We start from the raw sequence: 22,663 nt of genomic DNA on the forward strand, positions 1-22,663 counted from the left end.
TTTTTTAGATTTCTTATAATACTGAACAAAGGTATCAAGCCAATTTCCTGTCTTAATAAAATATAGGAGCCCTAACAACTAAATGTTCGAACAAACGAAAATTTATTGAAAACCTTCATTTCACCAATATTGAACCAAAAAGGAGATCAATAATACATTAAACTCTATCCTTAATAACAAAATATTGAAATGGCTCAGTCTCTATAAACTTTGAATTGCAGCGTTGGCGGCAAAATAAACGAAAATGTTGCATAACATTGTGACAAGTAAATGTTTGGACAATTCAAGAAATTACTATTTTAATAGGGGGTTACATTGTCACCGCGGCAATCCTGTCTAGCATTGTTCGTACTAAGGATTTACATAAGTCACGGTCAAAATTATCCCATAATTCACCTAATTTACTCTTCAAATCGGCGACGGTTCTCTGGGGATCATTACGCAATTTCTGTTTCATCTTATGCCACAATGTCTCAATAACATTAAGGTCTGGACTGTTCGAAAGCTATGAGAGAACTTTAATGTTGTTTTAGCTGTATGGCATGCAGCACCGTCCTGCTGGAATATAAAATTCAAGTCCTGGTTGAGTCGTGAGCACTTGGTACAAGACTATTTTTCAAAATTTCTTGATACTTTGCTGCGTTAATTGTGCCTTCCACCACCTCATATCTTCCTAGACCCGCTGATGATATGCAGCGCCAAATTATAATTTCTTTGGGAAACTTCACAGTTCTTTTGAGTCAATCCTTATGGAATGCTTTATTTTGTCTTCTGATAACCCGTTTTTGAAAGTCTCTCACGCAAACATCAAATTTCGATTCGTCACTTGAATATCACTCTGAACCAGTCATCAACGGTCCATTAAAACTTTAAGCAACCGCTTCAATTGGGCAAGATTGAAGATTTTATGGACGGTTGATAACTGGTGCAGAATCATATTCAGTGACGAATCGAAATGTGAAGATTACCTCAAAGGAGCTGTGAAGTTTCCCAAATGAATTATGATTGGGGGGTGCGTGCCATCAGCTGGTCTAATAAGATATGAGGTGTTAAAAAGCACAATTAACGTAGCAAAAATTTCGTAATGATCCCCAGAGAACCGTCGTCGATTTGAAGAGTAAATTAGATGAATTATGGGATAGTTTCGACCCTGACTTGTGTAAATCCTTAGTACGAACAATGCCAGACAGAATTGCCGCGGTTGTAAAGGCGCATGGCGATGTAACCCCATATTAAAGTAGTAATGTCTTGAATTGTCCCAACATTTAGTTGTCACGATGGAATTCAAGGTTTATAGAGACCGAACCATTTTAGTATTTTGTTATTAATCTTCTTGTTGTGCCACTCCTATCGGAGATTGGAAATCATCAAGGCTATCCTGACCTTGTTTACAGCTGACCTAAAGAGTTCATTAGTGGTACAGCTGTTACGGTACATTTGTTATTAATGATAGAGTTTAATGTATTGTTGATCTCGTTCTTTGGTTTAATTAGCAAAGTTGTGAAGATAAACGTTTTCAATAATTTTTTTCAATTTTTCATAGTAAGTTTTCAATTGTTCAACATTTTCAATCGTTTCATGTATAGTATCAATTCTAGATATAGACAGGTTATTTTGCATTTTATCCCTTTACCCTAGAATTCTAGATATAGAGGGGTTATTCTTCAGAAGAACTAGGCTGATACTCATCAGAACTCACGTCACATATGAAAGGATGATATATAAGGATGATAAAACTGCTTATATATCGCTTGAAATCACATCTCCTGATTTGTCTGGTAGTGGAAATATCGTGCTGACACGTGTCTTTCTTCTAGTACGTAAGACCAACGTGTCACCATGATGTCGTACGGTCGTTGTATCCACCAGGTTCTCTGGGGTCTCTGGACGCTCTACGACCGCCGCTCTTGAGGAGGATCTCAAATTCATCGATTCCATCCTCGTGTTCGTGGAGTTAAAACGGGATTCCAGCTTCTACGTATGAGAAGTTTCACCGGGCCTCTGTGGTAGGTGAGGGGACACCGGCAATCAGAATACTTTAACAGTTTGAACTTTCTTACAATGACTCTTTTTTTACAATGACTTAATATGTGTGTTAGTATTCTGTTGCGTGGTATATGCTTCAAGTTCCACAGAGATGCCGATCTTCTCACCTCGTGTAGCCGCGTTCCCTCTCCTCGAGAGAGGCACAAGAATGCTGGCAGTGTCGACTCTTCCTACTGGTCGCTTCGTGTCACTACCTTTCGTAAACAGAATTTTCGATAGTTACTATTTGTATAAGGTTTCTAGTGACGAAGCGCTATCGCAGCTCGACCCTGATCGGAAAAGCAATTACAAGTCCCCGTCGGGGTTTTTATTCGCTCTTTACCGTGACAGGTCCCAAAGAACGCTGTGGTCAGTTCGACACAATTTAAAATAGTTCTAAGACCAATGTCTTTTCTATTTCAAAAAGTCGTGTTCTACTGCCAGGGAGCGTTCGTAGTCGACACGCTGGTTCTCGTGCTTCGTAGATTTAATTTCTAAATTTGATGAAGTCTTCTTGTATTCCACGTCTTCGACGATATCAGGTTATTGGATACATAATAAAACTCAAAGTAGCGTGGTAGCACACCAGGCCAACAAGGTCTAGCGGGGCTAGTAGTATATGACGACTGGATCCAGATCGGAAGATGTGCTGTTCTTTTATACACTTAGTATGTGATAATTCGCAGCAATCTTCCGCCGAGAGGCCAATGACAAAGCAGTTAATAACGAGCTTTGTGATTGGCCGGCCAGAGTAACAATCTGTGTCGTGATTGGTCACCTTGGCGACAATGAGAACAAAACAAAGTCAAAACAATATTTTTGGCCAATATCATTGTTGGGTATATATTTTTAGATGCATTTATGAGAAAAATTATAACAACCTTTGGAATAATTTTGTTTGTGTATATAGTGGCACGCAAGGTGTTAAAATTACTTTTGTGATGTTGGAAAAATTCCATATTTTCTAGCGCCCTATCGTTGTAGTTTTTCATACCCAAGCAAAAAATCATTATATTTATTAAATTTGTGATTGATATTCAAAGTTTTCGAACGATATCGCGTGCTATCACTTAAAAAATATAGTCAGGCGTGAGGAATAGAAAAATATTTTAGAAACGTGTTATTTTTAGTTACAACGATAAGTAATCTTTATCAACATTAATTTTTTTACAATGATATATTAAGCACCGATGTAATAAATAAAGTAATTACTAAATGAACGTTTCGAAGGAAATAAACGCCAAAGACATTTTTACGATAGGGATGGTCAATTAAAACTTATTTAGTATAATATGCACTTATCTTTCGATAAATACAATATTTTTACGAGGGGAATGTGAAAAGTTATAGGTCTAGTACTAGTAGGAAATAGTATATTAAAGTATAAGTGGATATTGAAGTCTTTAAAACAAGCGCGAGAGCAAGTCTTTTAAAGACCAGTTATCTACGAATACTTAACGCTATTTTTTTTATCAGTACATCTTGAAATCATGTATTACTACTATAGAAAAGTGCAATAAGAGCTAATAATGTAAAATGGTTGAATTTATGATGCACATCAGTATACCTTTCGTTAAAACTTGGAACAATATGTTCAAGCGAATGGAATGAGAGGATAATAAGGGAATTAATATAAACGGACAGGACCTGAACTACCTAAGATTTGCCAATGAAATCGATATAATTAATATATGACAGAGTTGATAAAGCTACAAAAATGCTGCAAACGCTCTATGATGCGTCAAAAGCAATTAGTCTTAAAATTAACACCTCAAAGACAAAATTTATGACCAAATTTGTGAGCAGCGATAAAATTCAGATTGGAAGCCATAGCATTGTCCAAGTAATTACAAATATCTAGGGTATGAGATTCGCTTAAGCCGAGATAATCAGACAACTGAAATTAAAGGGAGGTCTACGTTCAGCAGTGGACAAATATAGACTAATTGATGATATGTTGAAATAAAGTTATCTGGAGCTGAAAATTGTACGTAAAACATTTCTAAATTGTATTAAATTTCTTTCTTTTTTTGCAGGCCGTGATACCTGGGACGAACGACCCTACACAAGAGAATCCGAAGATTGGGACGACACGTCAAACTCAACCAACCGCTACAGGGATAAATCGTACGAAGAAGACTTCGATGTCGAGAAAGAAGACAGCGATTCGGAGTCTAAAAATAATAGTCACAATAATAGTATTAAAAAATATCAGGATACGGAGCTATCACAAAGTCCGGTGCACGTCGATAAACGCGTCAATATTAATATTAACACTTCTTTGAACAATTCGCCTAAGAAAACGATCAAACAGATAAAGAAGGTCGATCTAGGTGCTGCAGCTAATTTCGGAAGAGATGCGAGTCAGAGTCCTTTACCTCCAACAGGTAAAATTCAGTTTTTAAACTTTTCAGAGCCATACTTAAATCTTAAATATGTGTATTTTTGCAGGAAGTAACTTGTTAAACGATGACTTCGACCCCAGAGCTAACGAACCAGCAAACGAGGTCAAGGTATCGACTGAATTCGGAGACTTCGAGACTGCTTTTGGAGGTACTACGAATTCTCCCCAAAAAGAAGATAATTTCGCTGACTTCAGTTCCGCCTTTTCTAAACCACCAAGCCAAAACACATCACAATACTCTGCTATACCAAATTTGCTGGGAACCACTCCGGACTCGACTCCTGCATTAAATAATTCTAATTTACTCCTCGGCAACTCTCCTCCCGAAAATTTGTTAGCAGGACCTCCTTCCAATTTCGGTGCTAGTACCTTTGCACCTATTTCGAATTTACCTCCAAATCCAGCTCCGATGGCTACTCCACAAAGCAATAGTGATTTATTAGGCGATTTAGACTTTGGATCCCTCAGTATGGAACCTACTCCAACTAATGTTCAGAGTAATAATAATTATGGATTGCTAGCAAACAACACTAACGACTTTATGAGCGCAGGTAAGGGACTTTTATGTGTTAGTTTTATATTTATCTTTCAGGTTTTTTTTCGCAAAATCTAACTAATTTATATGTCTAACGATTAATTTTGATCTCTCGTAATGTACTATACGGTAGCAACATAATAAACACACAAAAAATAAGTAATTTCTATAGCAAATAGAGCAAACATGTCCATTTAAATATTGCTTATATATCATTGCTATTCTTTCTTTATTGGCAGCATCAAGTAAAAGCTTTGTAGTATTATTTGTTTGAAACCATGTTCTCAAGTTTTTAACCAGGAGATTCTTCTTGAAGGCCTCCTTCAATTGTATTTTTCCTTGTATTATTACTTTTTACATTTTCTCTATTCTACATCTGAATGCTCCCATTTGGAATTTTTCGTTGTACCTAAATATGTATGTCTCTGTTATTTCAATGATTCCTTTATTGATATATCAACCGTTATGCATCCCCTGGAAACATTGGTATAACCAACGGGTAATCCTTCCTCGCCAGAAAACTCGAAACTCAATGCAAGTAACAACTGGCCCCAATACACAGAGCCAACTCTGATAATTGTTGTAAAGAATATTCTCCGAACTCAGCAGAACCAAAAACTGCACATTTTGTGCCGAAGATAGATGGACGGCGCCTAATTGTAGAGGGGCCACACCCTAAGCAGTGTAGCAGATAGTGAAATTTTTACAAGACCGGATCTGTCTGTGCATTCACACAAAACGGCATTGAAGTATCAACTATCGAGAGAGGCGATATCACGGTAACGTCAATCTACAAACCACTGGAAGAAGCAATAATTTTTCGCAGACTTACAATTTCAAAACCCAGAAAACCCAGTTTTGTAGTGGGGGGTTTTATTACCCACAGTATCTCTTAGATACAGTGAAACAGACAATAATAAACTTTTGCTAGATGAGTAAACAGCAGCCAGTAACTTAGTACTGTTCATCATCATCAGTGGTGCTACAGCTCTACTTGAGCCTCAACCTTCTCCAGTCTATTTCGCCAGTCGTTTCTGTTCATCGCCAACTGTTGCCAGTTTGCTGCGCCATTTTCCTTGCGTCCTCGTCCACACGATCCCTCCATCTCAGTATTGCTCTACCTCTACTCCTATTTCCTACTAGTGCCGCTAATAGGGTTCGTCTGGGTGGGTAATTTTCATTTGCTCTTGAAAGATATAAAGTCTACCATTTACTATTTCTTTATACTTCTCGTATATTACGAAATTATATTGCCTTCTTCAAATATCATTCTCACATATTCCAGCCATTATTCTGCGTAGTAGCACTGTTATATGACCCAAAATTGCACTGCTACTTTACCAGCAAATTCTGAAAGCGAAGCTATAACCAAGACAATTGCTTGGTAAACAACATCAAAAAAGCCAATCCCAAAGATCCGACATAAACCCTTAAGAATTCAGGTATACGCAGCCACAAGAACAACTAAAATTTCCTAGAAGATTCAACTTCAAAAAGGTCAAGTGGAATAATTTCGCAGAGGTCACAGACAAAGCCATCAATAATATAATCTGAGCCCTACTCCAGAGAAATGTGACACTTTTGTAGATATAGTTAAAAGAATACCAATGCGACAGATGCCTGGAGTTTACAGACAGTATTTCATACCAGCGCTTTCCGAGAAACAAAAAACCAACGCCTACACGCCATAGCGTACGACACCGAAAGAAGATTTGTTATATTTCATTAGATATATTCCATTTCTAATTTCTGTCTCTAATGTGTGATCCAGTTTTATTTGGATGGTTTGGTTGTTGCACTGGTCTGCCGTCATAGTCAAAAAGCTCGTTCTAGTAATACTTCCAAGTTTCTAATTTCTGAGTTTGGTCCACTATTATTCTTCTAGTGCTATCCATTAGCCCACCGATGTTATTATTTCTGTGAAATTTTTGTCTTTGTCACATTTGTAATATATATATATATATATATATATATATATATATATATATATATATATATGTAATGTATACTGCAGATGTGCCATGCATGTTACAGTAAAATTAGTTCTACAAATTAAGATTTATCTAAATATTATGCGAAGTTACGTTTTATAGAACATTTTCTTTATTATTAGTCCAGTCGGGTTAGACGAAAAAAGGCCTAACCTTGGGAGGGGGGGGGGGCAGAGGTGGGGAGACAATAGTAGTGCAAATTTAAAATCGCGACTGAATCCAACCGTTGCGTTAGCCGCCATCTTGAATTTTAAAATGAAAAGGAGAACCATATTTTTGCCCAATATCTCCGCCGTTTTCAACTTTTCGACAAAAATGGTAAGGACTGAAATTGCAAATGCTATTTCCTAAAATTTCTTTTTTACAATTTTTTTCGTGCCGTCGATATTTTCCGAAGCATAATTTTCGAATTATGTGATTTATTATTAAATTTACGACATGAATTTACATAAACAAAAATGCAGAGAATTATATTTTATACACTTATTTTGATCTCTTTCATTGCTGAAATCAATATTAAAGGTCCTAAGCTTAACGAACCCTAGACGGTGACGTCATCAGCAGCAAGCCATAAACAGGAACGAACCTATGACTTCAAATATTGATTTTAGCAAAAAAATGAAAGAGATCAAAATTGTATAGAATATAATTCTCTTCATTTCTGCTTGTGTACAGCTGGTTCCTAAAAAAACTGATACGACTCTTAAAGCATATTTTGTAGAAAATTGAACAGTGTATTTTGAAGAATAAATACTTAATATTGTAATATTATTATTAATCTAATTTATTGTTTTTATTTATTATTAAAGGTTCTACACTTATAAGTTTATTTAAAGTCTTTATTTGCACAATATAACTAATTTATTTACATTAATAATTATATAATTTATCTACATTTCTTATAATGCGTGCGTTACATTTTAAAAACCCGACGCGATGTTCAAAAACTAACTGTTCTGTTTACAACAAAATTCCTCTTTAAATATAAAATGCCGTTATTCTCGAAGTTCCGGAATTGCCGCGATTTCCCATCGAAGACCCCAGAAGGTCGCTCAGACTGGTTTTATTCGGCCTGCTTCTGGAAATTTCAAGTCGCGGGTGACTCATCAGAATTCAGGTAGACAGGTCTTTCAACTGAGCGCCGAAATAACTAGAATAGAAAAGATATTAGTAATAAATATGTTTACAGTTTTGAGTCATATGAGGCGTCATTATCTATCGTAACAATATTGTCACTGTCACTGCCAAATCTTAAAATTTGTCAGATAACTTGATCTGTTCAACCTCAAAAAATGGCTCCACATGCTAACAAATAACTAAAAGCAAGAATTGCAACGAAACTAGAAGACGGTTGGTTACTATCTGCCGTAGAGAACCATTTTAACGTAAGCAGAACAACAGTTTTTAATATTAATAAAAGATGAAGAAAACAAGAAACACTCGAAAAAAAGCAAGGTTCTGGAAGACCAAAAATATCTACCGCTCATGAAGATCGTACGCTTTTGGAGAGATCAGAAGAAACCTTGTGAAGATGCGAAAACTTCAAGAATTATGTCACAGTTTCCGGGAAGAAAGACAACAACTTGGCGCAGAATTAAAGCATCGCGTCTTAGGTACCGAACTGCAGCAAAAAAAAACAAGCTCTTACACCACAACAGAAGCAATCAAGACTTATATTTGCTTTAAACCATCAGCTACAAAATCAAGATTTTTGGGACAGGGTAATATTTACAGATGAGAAAATTTTTCAATCTTCTCAAAAGGGCAAAATTGGGGTGTATAGGCCAGATAATAATAGATTTAATCCTCTATATGTTAATAGATATCGGGCAGCTGGTCATTTTAGCGCCAATGTATGGGGATGGATTTCATGTAGAGGAATGGGAATGGTATGGCGTATTGATGGCAGGTTTGTTGGGCAGACTTATCAATATTCTAGAAAACATCATGTTTCCCAGTGTAGAACGTATCCAGAAAATAATTTTATCCTCCAACAAGATAATTGTCCTATTCACACTGCAAATATAATAAAACAGTGGCTTCAGAATAACAAAATTGAAACCTTACCATGGCCCAGCTACAGACCAGATTTAAACCCAATCGAGAATGTGTGGGGGTTATTATAAAACGGTTGTATCGGCGTAATTTTATACCTCAAAATGCTGAAGAGCTGTGGCACGGTATACAACATGTTTGGGATGAGCTCTCTGAAGAAGACAATTTCATAGTTCCATTCACGCAGATTGACCGAAGACTACAAGATATTATCAATGCTGATGGAGATATTACAAAATATTAATTTTATTTTTACATGCCTAAATTTAGTATAGTTTTGGTCTTCCAGACCCTCGCTTTCTTTCGAGAGTTTCTTGTTCCCTTCATTTTTTATTAATATAAAGACTGTGGTTCTGCTTATGTTAAAATGTTTTGCCACCTCTGATAGTGCCCAGTTATGTTTTAATTTGGTTACAATTCTTGCTTTAATATATTGTTGAGTTAGGTCGTTTGTTTTATTCCATAATAATAATAAAAATAATAACAACAACCCTATTTTATGTAAAAACTATCATTTATATACTCTTTTTCGATTAATTTTTCAATTAATTGATTGAGACGACTCTAGTTCCATGGTGAACTTTATGTTTGGGTGGATTTGATTTATTTTGGAGAGTAATAGATCAGCTGAATTCGAGTTACCTGATATGAAGACTAAACAGTCATCAACATATCGAAACCAATGGAGAATTTCAGGATTTTTCATAATGTGTGTGGATTTCGATGTATCGAATTTAATATAACCAAAATATATTTTGTTCAGGGTGCTAGATGCTTTAAGCATGAAGGACCTCTATCATCTCTAATTTTGTTGATTAACTCATTCATTTCCCTTTAACCCACTCTCCTTTATTCTTTAGTCATTCCATTTACTTTTATTCCTGCCAAGTCTCTGAGGATCTCAGTCTTTCCAAAAATTTTTAAATTTAATCACATATATTATAACTTTAATTCCTTCAGCCGGAAGATTTTCAATCCCTTTTCTCAATCTATTGGACTCACTTATATTAAAAATTTTTACGATACAAGCAGTATTAAACAATTTCATCTACATACGAAGTCTTACATTAGCTACAAATATATACTATTATTTTTCCTTGTCCTAGATGTAAGCAACATAAAAGGACATTTCCATATATTTCAGCTAATTCGTCACAAATTACACCTTTTAGACCACACTCCATACGATAAAGAGTAACATAAGCTGCCTAATGCATACGTCATCCTCTTAAACATAACCTTCAACAACACCAGTAATTTACATCTTTTATATCCAATATTAAATAATTATAGAAAAATTTTTAAATCCCAACACCTGGATTGCTGTTATCATTTTAACATCATCAAAGTTTTTTTAATCTTTTGGCTGTAGTAATATAATGTTTAACTAACACTGTTTCATGGTTCATTGACATTTTGTTTTTGACACCGTTCATGGGTATTTTATCAATCAGTTGCCAGCCGAAGTCCGTTTGAAGAGGTTTACTCTCCGGACACTGGAACTCACTTAAGCATGGGTGTATGTTACCTGAAGTAAAATCTAATTAAAATATTAAACATCATATAATATTATCAACATCATGTACAATCTTTGGTAACACATTTCATTTTAAAGGGTTTTTACCCAAATATTTTGGTGGCTCAGGCATGGTAACCTGTAAGTATAACCATTTTATTGTTTTTTTTTTAACCTTAGTCAAAATTTTAAACCACGTTTGCTGTAATTAAATGGTTTATACTTATTTTAGGTATTTTAACCTGATGATGGAACAGTTGTTCCGAAAACGTTCGTGCTTGTAATGTTGCCCTTTTAAGGGTTTTTATAAAATAAAATATACCCACATACAAAGACTAACCTCTTTTCTTTAGATAATTTATTGGTTCACGGTTTAAGACATCTCCAGCTTCGTTAAATTCAGTATAAGAATTATCATTGTATAATAAATACGTTTGACCGCTGTTTGTTTGAAACAAGGCATTTATTTTGGTTCTCGCAGGTATAGAAGGAAACATAAAACGTTTTTGAATTTTTAAATTGGGAAAAGATGCAGCGTAATACTGATTATTGCTTATAGTTACTAAGGGTCCCTCGGAATTCTGAAAAACATGTGAAACGTGCGTAGACCTTAACTCTTTGGGGAGATAATCGGTAATTAATTCAGGATATCTTGGAAGGCGTATCTCCTGATAAAATGCGTTAGGCTTTCACGGCCATCGTCTAACTTGTTAAACTGTTTGTTCGGGCTGTTAGGCCGGTGTCTTCTGAGATTAGTTCTCGACGTTTCGCCAATACTAGGGGTTGGCATCTTCTGGAGATGTTACTGCTTCGCTTGTAAGTCAGTCAGTAAGAGTCAGTTTCAGCTTACAAGCGAACCAGTAACATCCCCAGAAGATGCCAACCCCTAGTGTTGGCGAAACGTCGAGAACTAATCTCAGAAGACAACTGCCTAACAGCCCGAACAAACAGTTTAACAATTTCAATGCTTACCATTTTTATGAAAAGTGGGAAATGGCGGAGCTATTGAGCAGAACGGTTCTCCTTTAAAATCAAGATGACGGCTGATGCTGTTGCCGAGAGGGGGCTTCTTCCTATCGCCGGAATTGGATCGGGTATTCACCATCTTTGGTTTGTCGCTGGTAGAAAGGTTCCAGTGACAAATATCTGTTATAGGTAACGGTTCCAAGGAACAGTTACCAAGTAACAGAGCAAAAATGGAAAACAGATAGGTAAAATTGATCTAAGTATTCCTTGGCTTACGGAAGGAATAACTTAGTAAACAAGTAAATTAAATGGTATAAAAATATAATGCAAAGAAAAAATGTTGAAAAAAGTGTTTCTTGACTTACGGAAGAAACAACTTAGGACAGAAATATAGATACATGAAATATGTAAATGTGAGAGTAAAATATGGAAATATTTCTGTTTCTTGACTTATGGAAGAAACGACTTAGAGTGGAAAAATAAAATACTCAAAATATAAAACGAGAAATGCAAAAATGAAACAGATTATAGAAATATGTCTAAGTGTTTCTTGACTTACGGAAGAAACAACTTAGAACAGAAAATAAACAAGAGAATCAAATATAGTAAAATAAATGCACAAATATTTATAAGTGTATCTTGACTTACGGAAAAAACGACTTATAATAGAAAATAAGAAAAATCAAATATAGAAAAGATGTGAAACTATTGCTAAGTGTTTCTTGACTTACGGAAGAAACAGCTTAGCAAAAAATAGAAAAATGATATAGACAAATATATAAGTACATATTTTCTTAACTTACGGAAGAAAATATCTTAGATAAAACATCAGAAATAATAATGTGATATGAAAATATTTCTAAGGGTTCTTTTGACTTATCGGAAAAGAACGACTTAGACACACAATAAAATAACAAGTCAAATATTCAGAGAAATATTTCTAAGAGTTCTTTGACTTACCGGAAAGAACTACTTAGACAAAGTACAAATCAAAATATAAAATAGAAAAAGCAAGATAAATATTTCTAAGTGTTCTTAACTTACGGAAGAACAGCTTAGACACAAAATACAAGAAAAATAAACAATCAAAATAATCAAATAAAATATCAAACAATCAGTACATGAACAAATATAGATCAATGTAATATTCTAACCTGAAAAGGTCTGAATATACAATAATGCTAAAATAAAAACGGTATATAGGAAATCAGAAATAAAACAATAACTTAGTAGGAACAATAATAGCACCGACTAGGTCTACAGTAGAAGAGGCAAGCTCGATTGGCCGATGAGAGAAAATCTACCTGCTTTTATGTAAAGCAAATCCTTTGTTTTACGTGACAAAAGTGGAATTTCCCTGAATCGAGTCAATTAGAAATTTGGATTTGGCCAAACTTGGAATTCCCAAGTATTTTGACCAATATCCAAATTCCTTGATGCGTCCGGCACGGCTGTCAGCTCCCGGCTGACACGCCTCCGGAGGACAATGCAACGGTTGGATTCAGTCGTCGCGATTTTAAATTTACACTACTATTCACCTCCCTAAAGGTTAGATTAATAAAATTTGGGGCAGCTTGCCATGCAAGCACAAATGCTATCCCGACTGGACTATATACACAATATTCCAGGATAATATTTGTTTTTCTGTTCATAATCAAGATATTCTCAAAAAACGACGTTGTGACGTCACCCCGTACACTAGATTTAGTTCAACAAATTAAGATTTATGTAAATGTTATGTGAATTTACGTTAAATAGGACATTTTCTTTCTTATATTATACAAAATTTTCCGGGTTAATATTTGGGAAACTCATTGAGATTTCCCGTTGCAGATTCGGAGCAAAAGAAAACCGAAGGAGTGTTCAAAAAACAGTTGAGTGCTAGCTCTCAGAGACCGAGAAAAACCAAACTAGAAAAGGAACTCGTACATAGACTATCCAGCTTTGTTGCCAATTCAAAAGAAAATCCCAGATTGACAACCCAGGATCAAGTAGATGGCGTATTACAAGAAATCGAAGAGGTTCAACAACTACTGCCAGGACCTTTGACGGTGCAAAGATTGTTAGAGGTGGACGCTGATGCTTTTAGTGAAAGTGTTGAAGCTCCATACGTGGCCTTTTTGGAAGCCTTTATCAGTTACTTTGATAGCAATTTCCCATTTAGAGACGGAAAGCTGTATGAGCCTATAAAAAGTTTGTTGTCAGTTGAGGACCACAGATTTTTTAATCTTAACTTTAAAATATTTACCAAATCATTAGCCCTCAAGGAAAAGGAGGCCGTTGTTAAATTGCTGTTGATAATTTTGGATTCTGAAGGTTTTTTTGCTTTTATTTTCCGGCATTCTTTAATGCCCGAGTTGGAACATTTCAGCAAAGAGGAGAATCTTGATAACTGGAACAATTTTGTTAATCTTGTGATTTCACTGCCCAACAGAGTTTCTAATACGTTAGAGGGGCGCATGCCGAGATTTTTTGTTATTAAAAACTATACTAACTATTTGCTGTGGACGTTTTTGAAAAATTTGGAGTTTATTTCAGAAATGATCACCAGGGAACCCCAAACAGAAAAAAACATTAACTATGACAATATGTCGATTTTTTTGAGTAAAGTAATGATTGATTTTAATGAGAATTATACTTCTGACGGCATTAAGTTGTTTATCGAAGTAATATCGATGTTAACTAATAAACAGTCATCTAAAACACACATTTACCATCGAGTAGTGAACAATATTTTTAAAAATCTAAATCGTTCTGCTGTATATATTTTATCTAAAATGCTATTCTTAAATATAGATCCAGAAAAATATCTGATTAAAAGCATTCTTAGTAAAGATTTAATCAAAAATGAAACGTGGAAATTTGTTTTGTGTACAAAAATACCACTTCTCACCCATTTTCAGAAAGATTACAACAATTTGATCATAAATTTAACTGTATATATCAGTAGCAGTGATGATTTTCTAGTAGTAAAACTATTATTGGACCTAATAACTGTTTGGGCAGACAAATCAGCTATTAATCGTACAAGTATTGAGCAACAGGTGTTCATAGCTCAGTTTATAGTGTATCTTCTAAATTCGATTCAAAATATAGGTTTGAGTGAGCACGAAATGTCTAAAATAAAGGAAAAGATGTTTTCTGGGATACCTATCCACTTGGAATCTAACATCGAAGTTGTCAGATCCTGCGGCATGAAAATAGGCGAGATTGCTTTAAATTTTTTAACGAAAGAAAGCAAGACTGACCCGGAAGCTGAGCTGAAGTTCGATTATGATAGTTTAAGTGAGCAGAGCAAGAATATTGTCAACAATTTGCAATCCATTTGGAACACTGATATGCAACGCTATTTTAAAACAAAAACCGAATTCGAAAAGACTGTAAATGTTCTTCTAGAACAATTGTCAAATAAAGAAGATAAAGAAATTGAATATATTCCTCCAGAACGTAGATTTAGGAATAAAACCAAATTAGAAGAACCTAAAAACGAAATTACTATATCTAAATATAAAACTGACAGTAGGATTAAGATAATCGACAGTACAGATTTTCAATTGGACTCCGACGATGACTTAGAGCCCTACGATTTGTCGAACGATGTTAAAGTTAACAAAAAGAATCCTCCTGCATACCTGAGAGATCTGCGAGAAGGTTTATTAGAGACTGAAGACGGTGAAGCTTTTATTTTGAGCTTGCAGGCATGTGAAAAACTTGTTTCTGCTCAATTACCTGACGATGATGCCAGTATCGGTCTGGAAATTTTGGAAATATTAATATCTCTAGAACCGAAATTCTATTTAGAGAATTTTGATGAACTAGTGTTTCAAAGTTGTGTCACCATGACAACAATTTACCCTGCATATTATGCTGAATATTTGTGCAAGCAGGTTCACGCAGATGTTGGGACGTACTCGATTTCTAGAAGAGTGTTCATGTTGAATGTTTTGAGACAAGCCGCGAGGAATCTGTCAGAAATAAAAATTCGAGAAGAACCAGTCAAAAAGAAATCGAAAATGAAGCAAGATGTAGAAAATGCTGAAGAAGTTATAAGGAAACGATTACAAAGTAAAACGAGATACTTTAGTAAGCACAAAATTACCAAAAAGGAGCAGGTAAATAAGTTTAATGAAGCAGCTGGGTATTTTTTCTTTCCTCTTCTATACGGATATACACAAAACAAGATGTTTTCTCAAGAATCACAAACCGATAGCGATTTTGTGTTTTTAATACACTTCATAGAAACGTTAGCCGTAGTAATGTGTGCTTCTCGAAATTGTCCCGTAGCCCCCCGTATGGCCAAAGAAATCTTCCACTTTTCTTGGTTTTTGAGGTTCCATAAGGAGGTCAAAGTGCGCATGGCCGTTTTGAGCCTCATCGCTTCTGCCGTTATGAACGTTCCTCAAAGTATTCTAGTTAGAGATTTCATCAACGAGTTGTTTGAAATACGCCTGTGGTTGTCAGATCTGTTAAGTCCTAATGTTTCTAAGGGGGAACCGAATTTGGAATGTCGGAATTTGGCAGCTTGTGCGATCGTTCTTATAGAAGGAGTTCTTAAAGTTGACACAGATAACGAGGAGACCATTTAGTATGTTTGTTGTATATATTGGTTAGCTATCAGCCGTTAACACTTCAGTATTTATTTAATTCGTCGTTTTCAAATCTCTCTGTTCATTTTTCATAAAATATGCTTATTACTTCAATTAATTTCTTTTGTAGTGTTCTTATTTTTGTTCTTCCAAGCAATCATTGTCTTTTTTGTTCAGATTCTATTTGAAAGTTTAACAGCTAGCCTAACAATACCTAATCTAGACGAAAAAATCTTACCAATAAACAGAAAATTCACTTCTATCCAGTACTCTTGTAACTGTTTACTCCACAAAACTATTTCACGTTTCTTATAGCACCGGTAAGACTGTAAGACCCTAATTGGGGTCATTAAGACCTACTTGAGAGTCGCCCATTTCTGAGCCCTCGTCTAGACCATTTATTTTTGTCGAGTCCATTTTATTCCCAAAACATGCTGTCAGGCACTGTCGTGCACCCATACCATGCTAATACTATAACCTCTCTGAGGCAACATTTTGTACGATGTTATTACACTATCATGGTGCATGGTTATACATACATGGTGAGCGTGTATGACATAGCTGCAGCACTTATATCGCCATATTCTCGGTTGATCCGCGGATGTTTTTTGGTTATATCGTATGCACACCTCCTCTATACGTCTCTATTGACCCCTATTAGCCATTGGGATGCACCGTCTTGGGAATGAGAAGTTTCCCACTTAGTTTATGCTGCGTGAAGTCCTACTCAGTTTAGAAATCCTCTCAAACCGACACGGCACTGTTTTCTAGGTCGACCCCGTTTTCCGGGTCCTTGATGATTTCCCAATGTCACCTGCAGATCTTAATGCCTAATCTCTTTCCATTTTATCTTCGTAATATCCTGAATAGTACCATCTTTTGGTCTGTCAAATTATTTGGTAGATGGTTAAGTTAAAAGAATGACTTTGAAATCCCCGACATTAATTAGCCACAAACTTACAAACCGATCAAATTGGCTTAGGCTTATATCCACTGCTTGAAAAGTAATAAAATGAAATAATGAAGAATTACATTTCAATCAATGTAATTCTTCATTATTTCTAAGCAAAAGTAGTAATCCGGACCTAAAAAAAATTTCTATTCCGTCATAGTACGCTAATGTGCTATGGGAGGCTACTGTCATAATTATGCTTCTCATATGAGAGCCCCGCGAAAAATTACCCTTTAGTCCCACTATCATCAACAACTTTTTAGTGATATAAGATCATTTTTCTTATCTATTACTGTTCTCTCAAGAATCTCCAGTTTATTACAAAAACGTGATCTTACAATATCTAATTAGCGATAAACAAAGTAAATAAACAAAGTAAATACCACCATAAAATTGTTATGATCAAATCAAATTACATTTCGAAGAATCTAAAAAGTTTCCTGTATGTAATGAAAACAGTGACGCTGTTGTTTACTACTAGATATTAGGATTAAAAAATAGGCTTACGTGTATTTGTAGATGTTCTACTAGTTTGTTAAGTTTCTTATTACTTTTTTTTTGTATTTGTAGACAATAAACATTTTTTCATTAGTTTATTTTTTCTTTACAAATCTGACAATGTTATTAAGTTAATAAAGAAATTATAAATCAATATTTATTTTCAATGATAAAATAATGACAAATTTAATATGGTTCTATTTAATGAGAATTAAGCCCAATTCACGACGGCTCACGTGACTCATCGTGAATCCTGTTATTTCATGCACCGCGTCGAACACGAGGGCAAACCCTACGTAACACCACAACAGGATATTATAGAGATGAAGAACCAATGAATGAGCCAATAATGAATTAAGGCAAATACAGGGACAACCAAAAATAAGAATGCTTGGAGAAATTCAAAGATTAATACGGCTCGGTCACCTAGCTAGACTGAAAGAAGGAAGATGGTGCGAAATTTGATGTCGCAACAACCAAAAAATGCCTAAACGCTAAATAAAAAAGAAGTTACTAATAAATAAAGTAGAGATGGAATTATTTAAGGGAGAAGTGATTTTTGGCACATAATAAATTTAGTTGGTATGAACTTTAAGATTTGGTTCCTCATCAGCTCCGCCGTAAGTATCTACTCGTTCCGTTACAATGCTTTTACAGTATTAGTTACGTAAATTAAAATTTGATTTGATTTGACTCAAAACTAAATTTTTGAACAAAACCGATCTTTGTGACAATATCGAAGCTTCATAAAAGTTTTGGTAATCTATTATAGAAAAACGAATCCTTATGTGTATGTTAAGCCATAACTTGAGAACTAATGAGTTCATTCATTTCTTAGTCAACAGAGTTTTTGATTTTGTTGGAATGGCCTGGACTCCCACCTCACAATTAACAATTAAGAGTAGGATCAGTTGGCATTATGCTGTGTAATATTAATCAACCTCGACTGTGCAATGGAACGACACTGACTGTGAAAAAGTTAATGAATAATGTCTTTGAGGCAACGATCATCATATAGAAAATACAAAGGAGATGTTGTCTTGATCCCGCATATACCAACGGATTTACCATTGGATTTTAAGCATCTACAATTTTTCTCTGCCTCAAAATACCTTTGGCTGTTGCAATGACGATAATCAAATCGCAAGGCCAATCGTTGGAAGTTTGCGGAATCAACTTGTAGTTTCATGTTTCGCACACGTCACTTTTTCGCGCGTCCGAAAATCGTCATCGTTGTATATTTAAGCAAATAAAAAAAACAAAAAAGTTGTACAGTAGACGGTACTGTAGACTAGCGCGAAGATTCATACTACGTTTTCTGTATTTTTAAATTTTGAGTAATATTGTTAAAATTGAATTGAATGAAGTTATTTTAATTAATTAAGTAATTTTATTATTTATTTATTATTTTTTTTTACAATGATCGATAGGTACATAAAACCGCTGTTAGTTAATATCCTTATTATAGATTTTAATAGAATTGAAAAAGTTTATAAATATGTATTATTATAACGGACTCTCCTCGTCGAGTAAATGGACTCTTCCAACTAGTACAACAAAAAGTACAACGCCAGTATAGAAGTTTCGCTTCAAACTATTGTTTATCAGAAAGGATTTGAGGATTTTTTGTTGTCTTAATTTTTAGTTATTGAACTTACAGTACCTGGCCAAATTATTAGGCCAAGCAAGGAAAAATTTACTATATGGAGTTACTATATGGAGTTATTTCTCTCATGATTATGAATATATTTGAAAAAATTACTGTTTTGTTCTTTTTTGTGAATATTAGCTCTTAGGTAATTAAACTGTACAAAAAACTTTTATTTATTAAAAAAGTATAATTTTTATAAAGTAGGGATAAATAAATTTAATATTTTGTATGTCCATCTTTGGCTGCTAAAAGAGCTTGAACACGTCGAAGCAGGCTCTCGATACAGGCTTGAATAGTTTCCTGGAGGTGAGGATTATGATTCCACTCATATATAAGCGTTTCAAGTAACTCCTTTTTATTAGTAATGTTTTTTTTCGCAATCTCCCTTTTCAGTAGTTCTCACCCATTCTCAATAGCGTTCATATCAGGCGAGTTGCCTGGCTAATCAAGAATCCGTCTCGAGTACTTTCCGGTACTGGTCTCGTCTCATCGTGTTTTCCACTACATAGTACCTTTGAATGATACCACAGACCAGACCATGAGTGTCGGTGAGTGTTTGATGGTGGGCACAATGCAGTCGGGCTTGTATTTCTGGTTGGAAATACGTCTACGAACAAACTTCGTTTTTTCTGTCAAAACTTGAAAAACGGATTCGTCCGAGAAGCAAACCTGAAATCAACAAAATTTTTAAAAATGCTCATGTTTTTTAGTTTTTAATATTGATATTCAAGCCAAACAGCACAAATATACCTTTTTCCAGTCTTCCACTGTCCAGTTTTTGTATTTTTGTGCCCATTCGAAACGTTTCTTTATCACAGCCGGAGTAAGGCCTTGGCTTTTGAGCTGGTGTCCTAGCTACCAGTTTGTTTTCGACAAGTCTCCGACGAACTGTTCTTTTTGAAACACAAATTCCTTCATCTCTTATCTCCTGAGTAAGCATTCGCAGTGGTTTCTTTCTGTTTACTAGGCAAATATCTCTTATTTTGCGATCAGTTCTAGGAGTAGTCACACGATGTCTTTTGCTGTGACCCTTACGCTTTGGATCCAAACTGACTCCAGATACAATTTTCTGTTTTATATTCCTTACAGAACTTCTTGATACTCCTACCATTGCTGCTTTTTCGTTTTGAGACATTTGTCCAGCTTTTCGGAGTCCAAATACCTGGCCTACTCGTTTTGGTGACAGATCAGCGTTTTTCCCCATCTAAAAATGTGCAGTACCCTTAATTATACCAATAACTTCACTGTTCACTTCACAAAAATAATTATGAAAAAAAGGATGAATCACTCACCTCTGCAATAAAATTGTAGGTCAAACTGATTAGAATTCAAATGTTCACAGACAGTATTTGAGGTTATAAAATGCACACTAGTTGACAGGACGCAATGCTGTCTAGAAATGGCGGATAGGGCGGTGTTGCCAACGTTAAAATAGTACAATAATGTTACCATACTATATTAAATGTTGCTATGCGAAAAAATAATATCATTCCTGTATATAAAAATTATTAATTTTAAAAAATGCAAATTTTTAATGCTTGGCGTAATAATTTGGCCAGGTACTGTAAATACTTTATTTAATTCGAATGCGGTATGAAGTTCGCCGGGTCAACTAGAATTTGTATATTCGTATCTTGATAGAAAACGTGGGTAATTTATTAATTACATTTTTACAGGTTCTGTATTAACTCCTACTTCAATTCAACCACTCCAACCAATGTCTTCCACAACTAATAATAACAATACAGACAAACCAACAATAAATAAAAACTTACCAGTCGGAAGCACGTGGAAAAATTCCGGTAATATCAACATAGACTTGGACAATTTACTAACCAATAAACCAAAAACAGGTAAATATATCTACACATCTACATACAATACATCTACTATAAAATGAAATCAGAGGCTTCCATCGCCAGATTCATAATTTTTCATTATTTGTCTTTGGATTCGTGTGTCGGGTTTTGGACCGAGTTTTGTTAGCATGCTCCGTGCCTGGGTTCCTTATAGAGATTAACCCATACACGAGTTCTCCAAACAAGAAACAATTTAATATACAATAATAATTGGTAATACCTTTATTATAATTTATCTCTTTTTATTTTCATTGAAAATTATTAAGCTAACAAAATGGGCCAAGATTAGTTGTAACATGGTTTCTTCTCAAGTATGTTCTGTTCTTATTCATAATATAGTTTTTGCATAAACTTTTACGTCACGTTTTTCGGTGGTATTACGATATCTTGTGCCTTACCAAACCACTCATAATTTTACCTTTTTATTGTTATCATATGCTAACATACAGTCCCTGTAACATCGTTCTTGACCTTTGATCATTTCTGTACAGTTTTACAAAGTTTTCTCTTATTAAGTCATTCCTATAAAGTGGGCTGTATGATTTTTTCTGAGACATCTACCATCATCTTGAATATCTTTAATCCTTGATCATCTAAAACTATATTGGGTTTGGTCTTGATATATGCTTCGCCAAGTTTTTACTTCTTCTACTTTTTTTCATATATTAAGATAATGTCTTGTTTTTGAGGTGATCTCTTAAGGTTAGACCACTGAATAGCAATGAAGCATTTGAAACGTGGACTCTATGGAGACGAATGAAAAATTTTTTCCAACATTCCCACACTAATTTTGTAACGAAAGATACAGGGGCGCCGGCACCCAGTCAGAAAGCAATATTCTTGGCTAAGAGACATTAAGGAATGGTGTAACATCTAAGATGTAGCCATCAAGAGCCGAAAACGGCATTCTACAAAGGACTTTTGAGTATTTGACTCTACAAAGTGTTTGAAGAGTACAGGCAACCTTCAACGTGCGGCTAAGTACAAGGCATAAGAAGAAAAAGAAGAATTCACATTTGTCATATTTATTTTTGCACCGTTCACATCTGACGAAATAGTGATTTCACTTGTAGCAGTGCTATGTATGGATTAGGCGGAGAAATTCACACCGTTCTCCATAAATACCACATTCTTACTTTCTAGAAAATTAAAGGAATATCTTGAATTCACAAATATACTTAACTGACTACTTATTTTTTGGTTGTGTCCTGTACAGATCATATATAAATCAGATCTTTTATTCAGAAAAGTTTTTTATTCAATTCCAACTCATAATCTGCAAGAACTAAACACTCACTGTAACGAGTAAATTTAAAGTTCAAATTGGTAAGAAGGAAAAAGGGACACTAAGCTAAGGATATCAGCGCTTTCTGGAATAGTAGGTGAAAACTACAAGAAACCAAATGAAAAATAATTAGTTTTTTGTTAAATTCACATAGAGCTTAGGAAAAAAGGAAAGAAGAAGGTCAAATAAATATATGGTACACATTGGAAAAGAACAAAAATAGTTTTAAACTTACCCAGTGCTGCTTTTGTGTGGCAAGAGATATCTGGACAATATAGGTACAACGTCTAGAATTTTGTTAATTATTAAAATAACTGTAACATCACTTGACAGAAAAGTG

The 22,663-nt window shown here is 34.8% G+C and overlaps 1 protein-coding gene across 1 annotated transcript in view; it reads left to right on the plus strand.

Annotated features, from left to right (window-relative positions):
* The window catches only part of lqfR (clathrin interactor lqfR), a 34,338-nt gene extending 16,717 nt beyond the window's left edge, over positions 1-17,621 (plus strand). The window contains exons 4-6 of the mRNA XM_072522504.1: positions 4,062-4,412; positions 4,477-4,980; positions 13,326-17,621. Coding sequence (XP_072378605.1) covers positions 4,062-4,412; positions 4,477-4,980; positions 13,326-16,078 — 3,608 coding nt within the window. The 3' untranslated portion in view covers positions 16,079-17,621. The remainder of the gene's footprint in view (positions 1-4,061; positions 4,413-4,476; positions 4,981-13,325) is intronic.
* Positions 17,622-22,663: the final 5,042 nt, after the last annotated feature.

The sequence above is a fragment of the Diabrotica undecimpunctata genome, chromosome 2, assembly GCF_040954645.1.
Source record: "Diabrotica undecimpunctata isolate CICGRU chromosome 2, icDiaUnde3, whole genome shotgun sequence".
NCBI classification, from domain to species: Eukaryota; Metazoa; Arthropoda; class Insecta; order Coleoptera; family Chrysomelidae; genus Diabrotica; species Diabrotica undecimpunctata.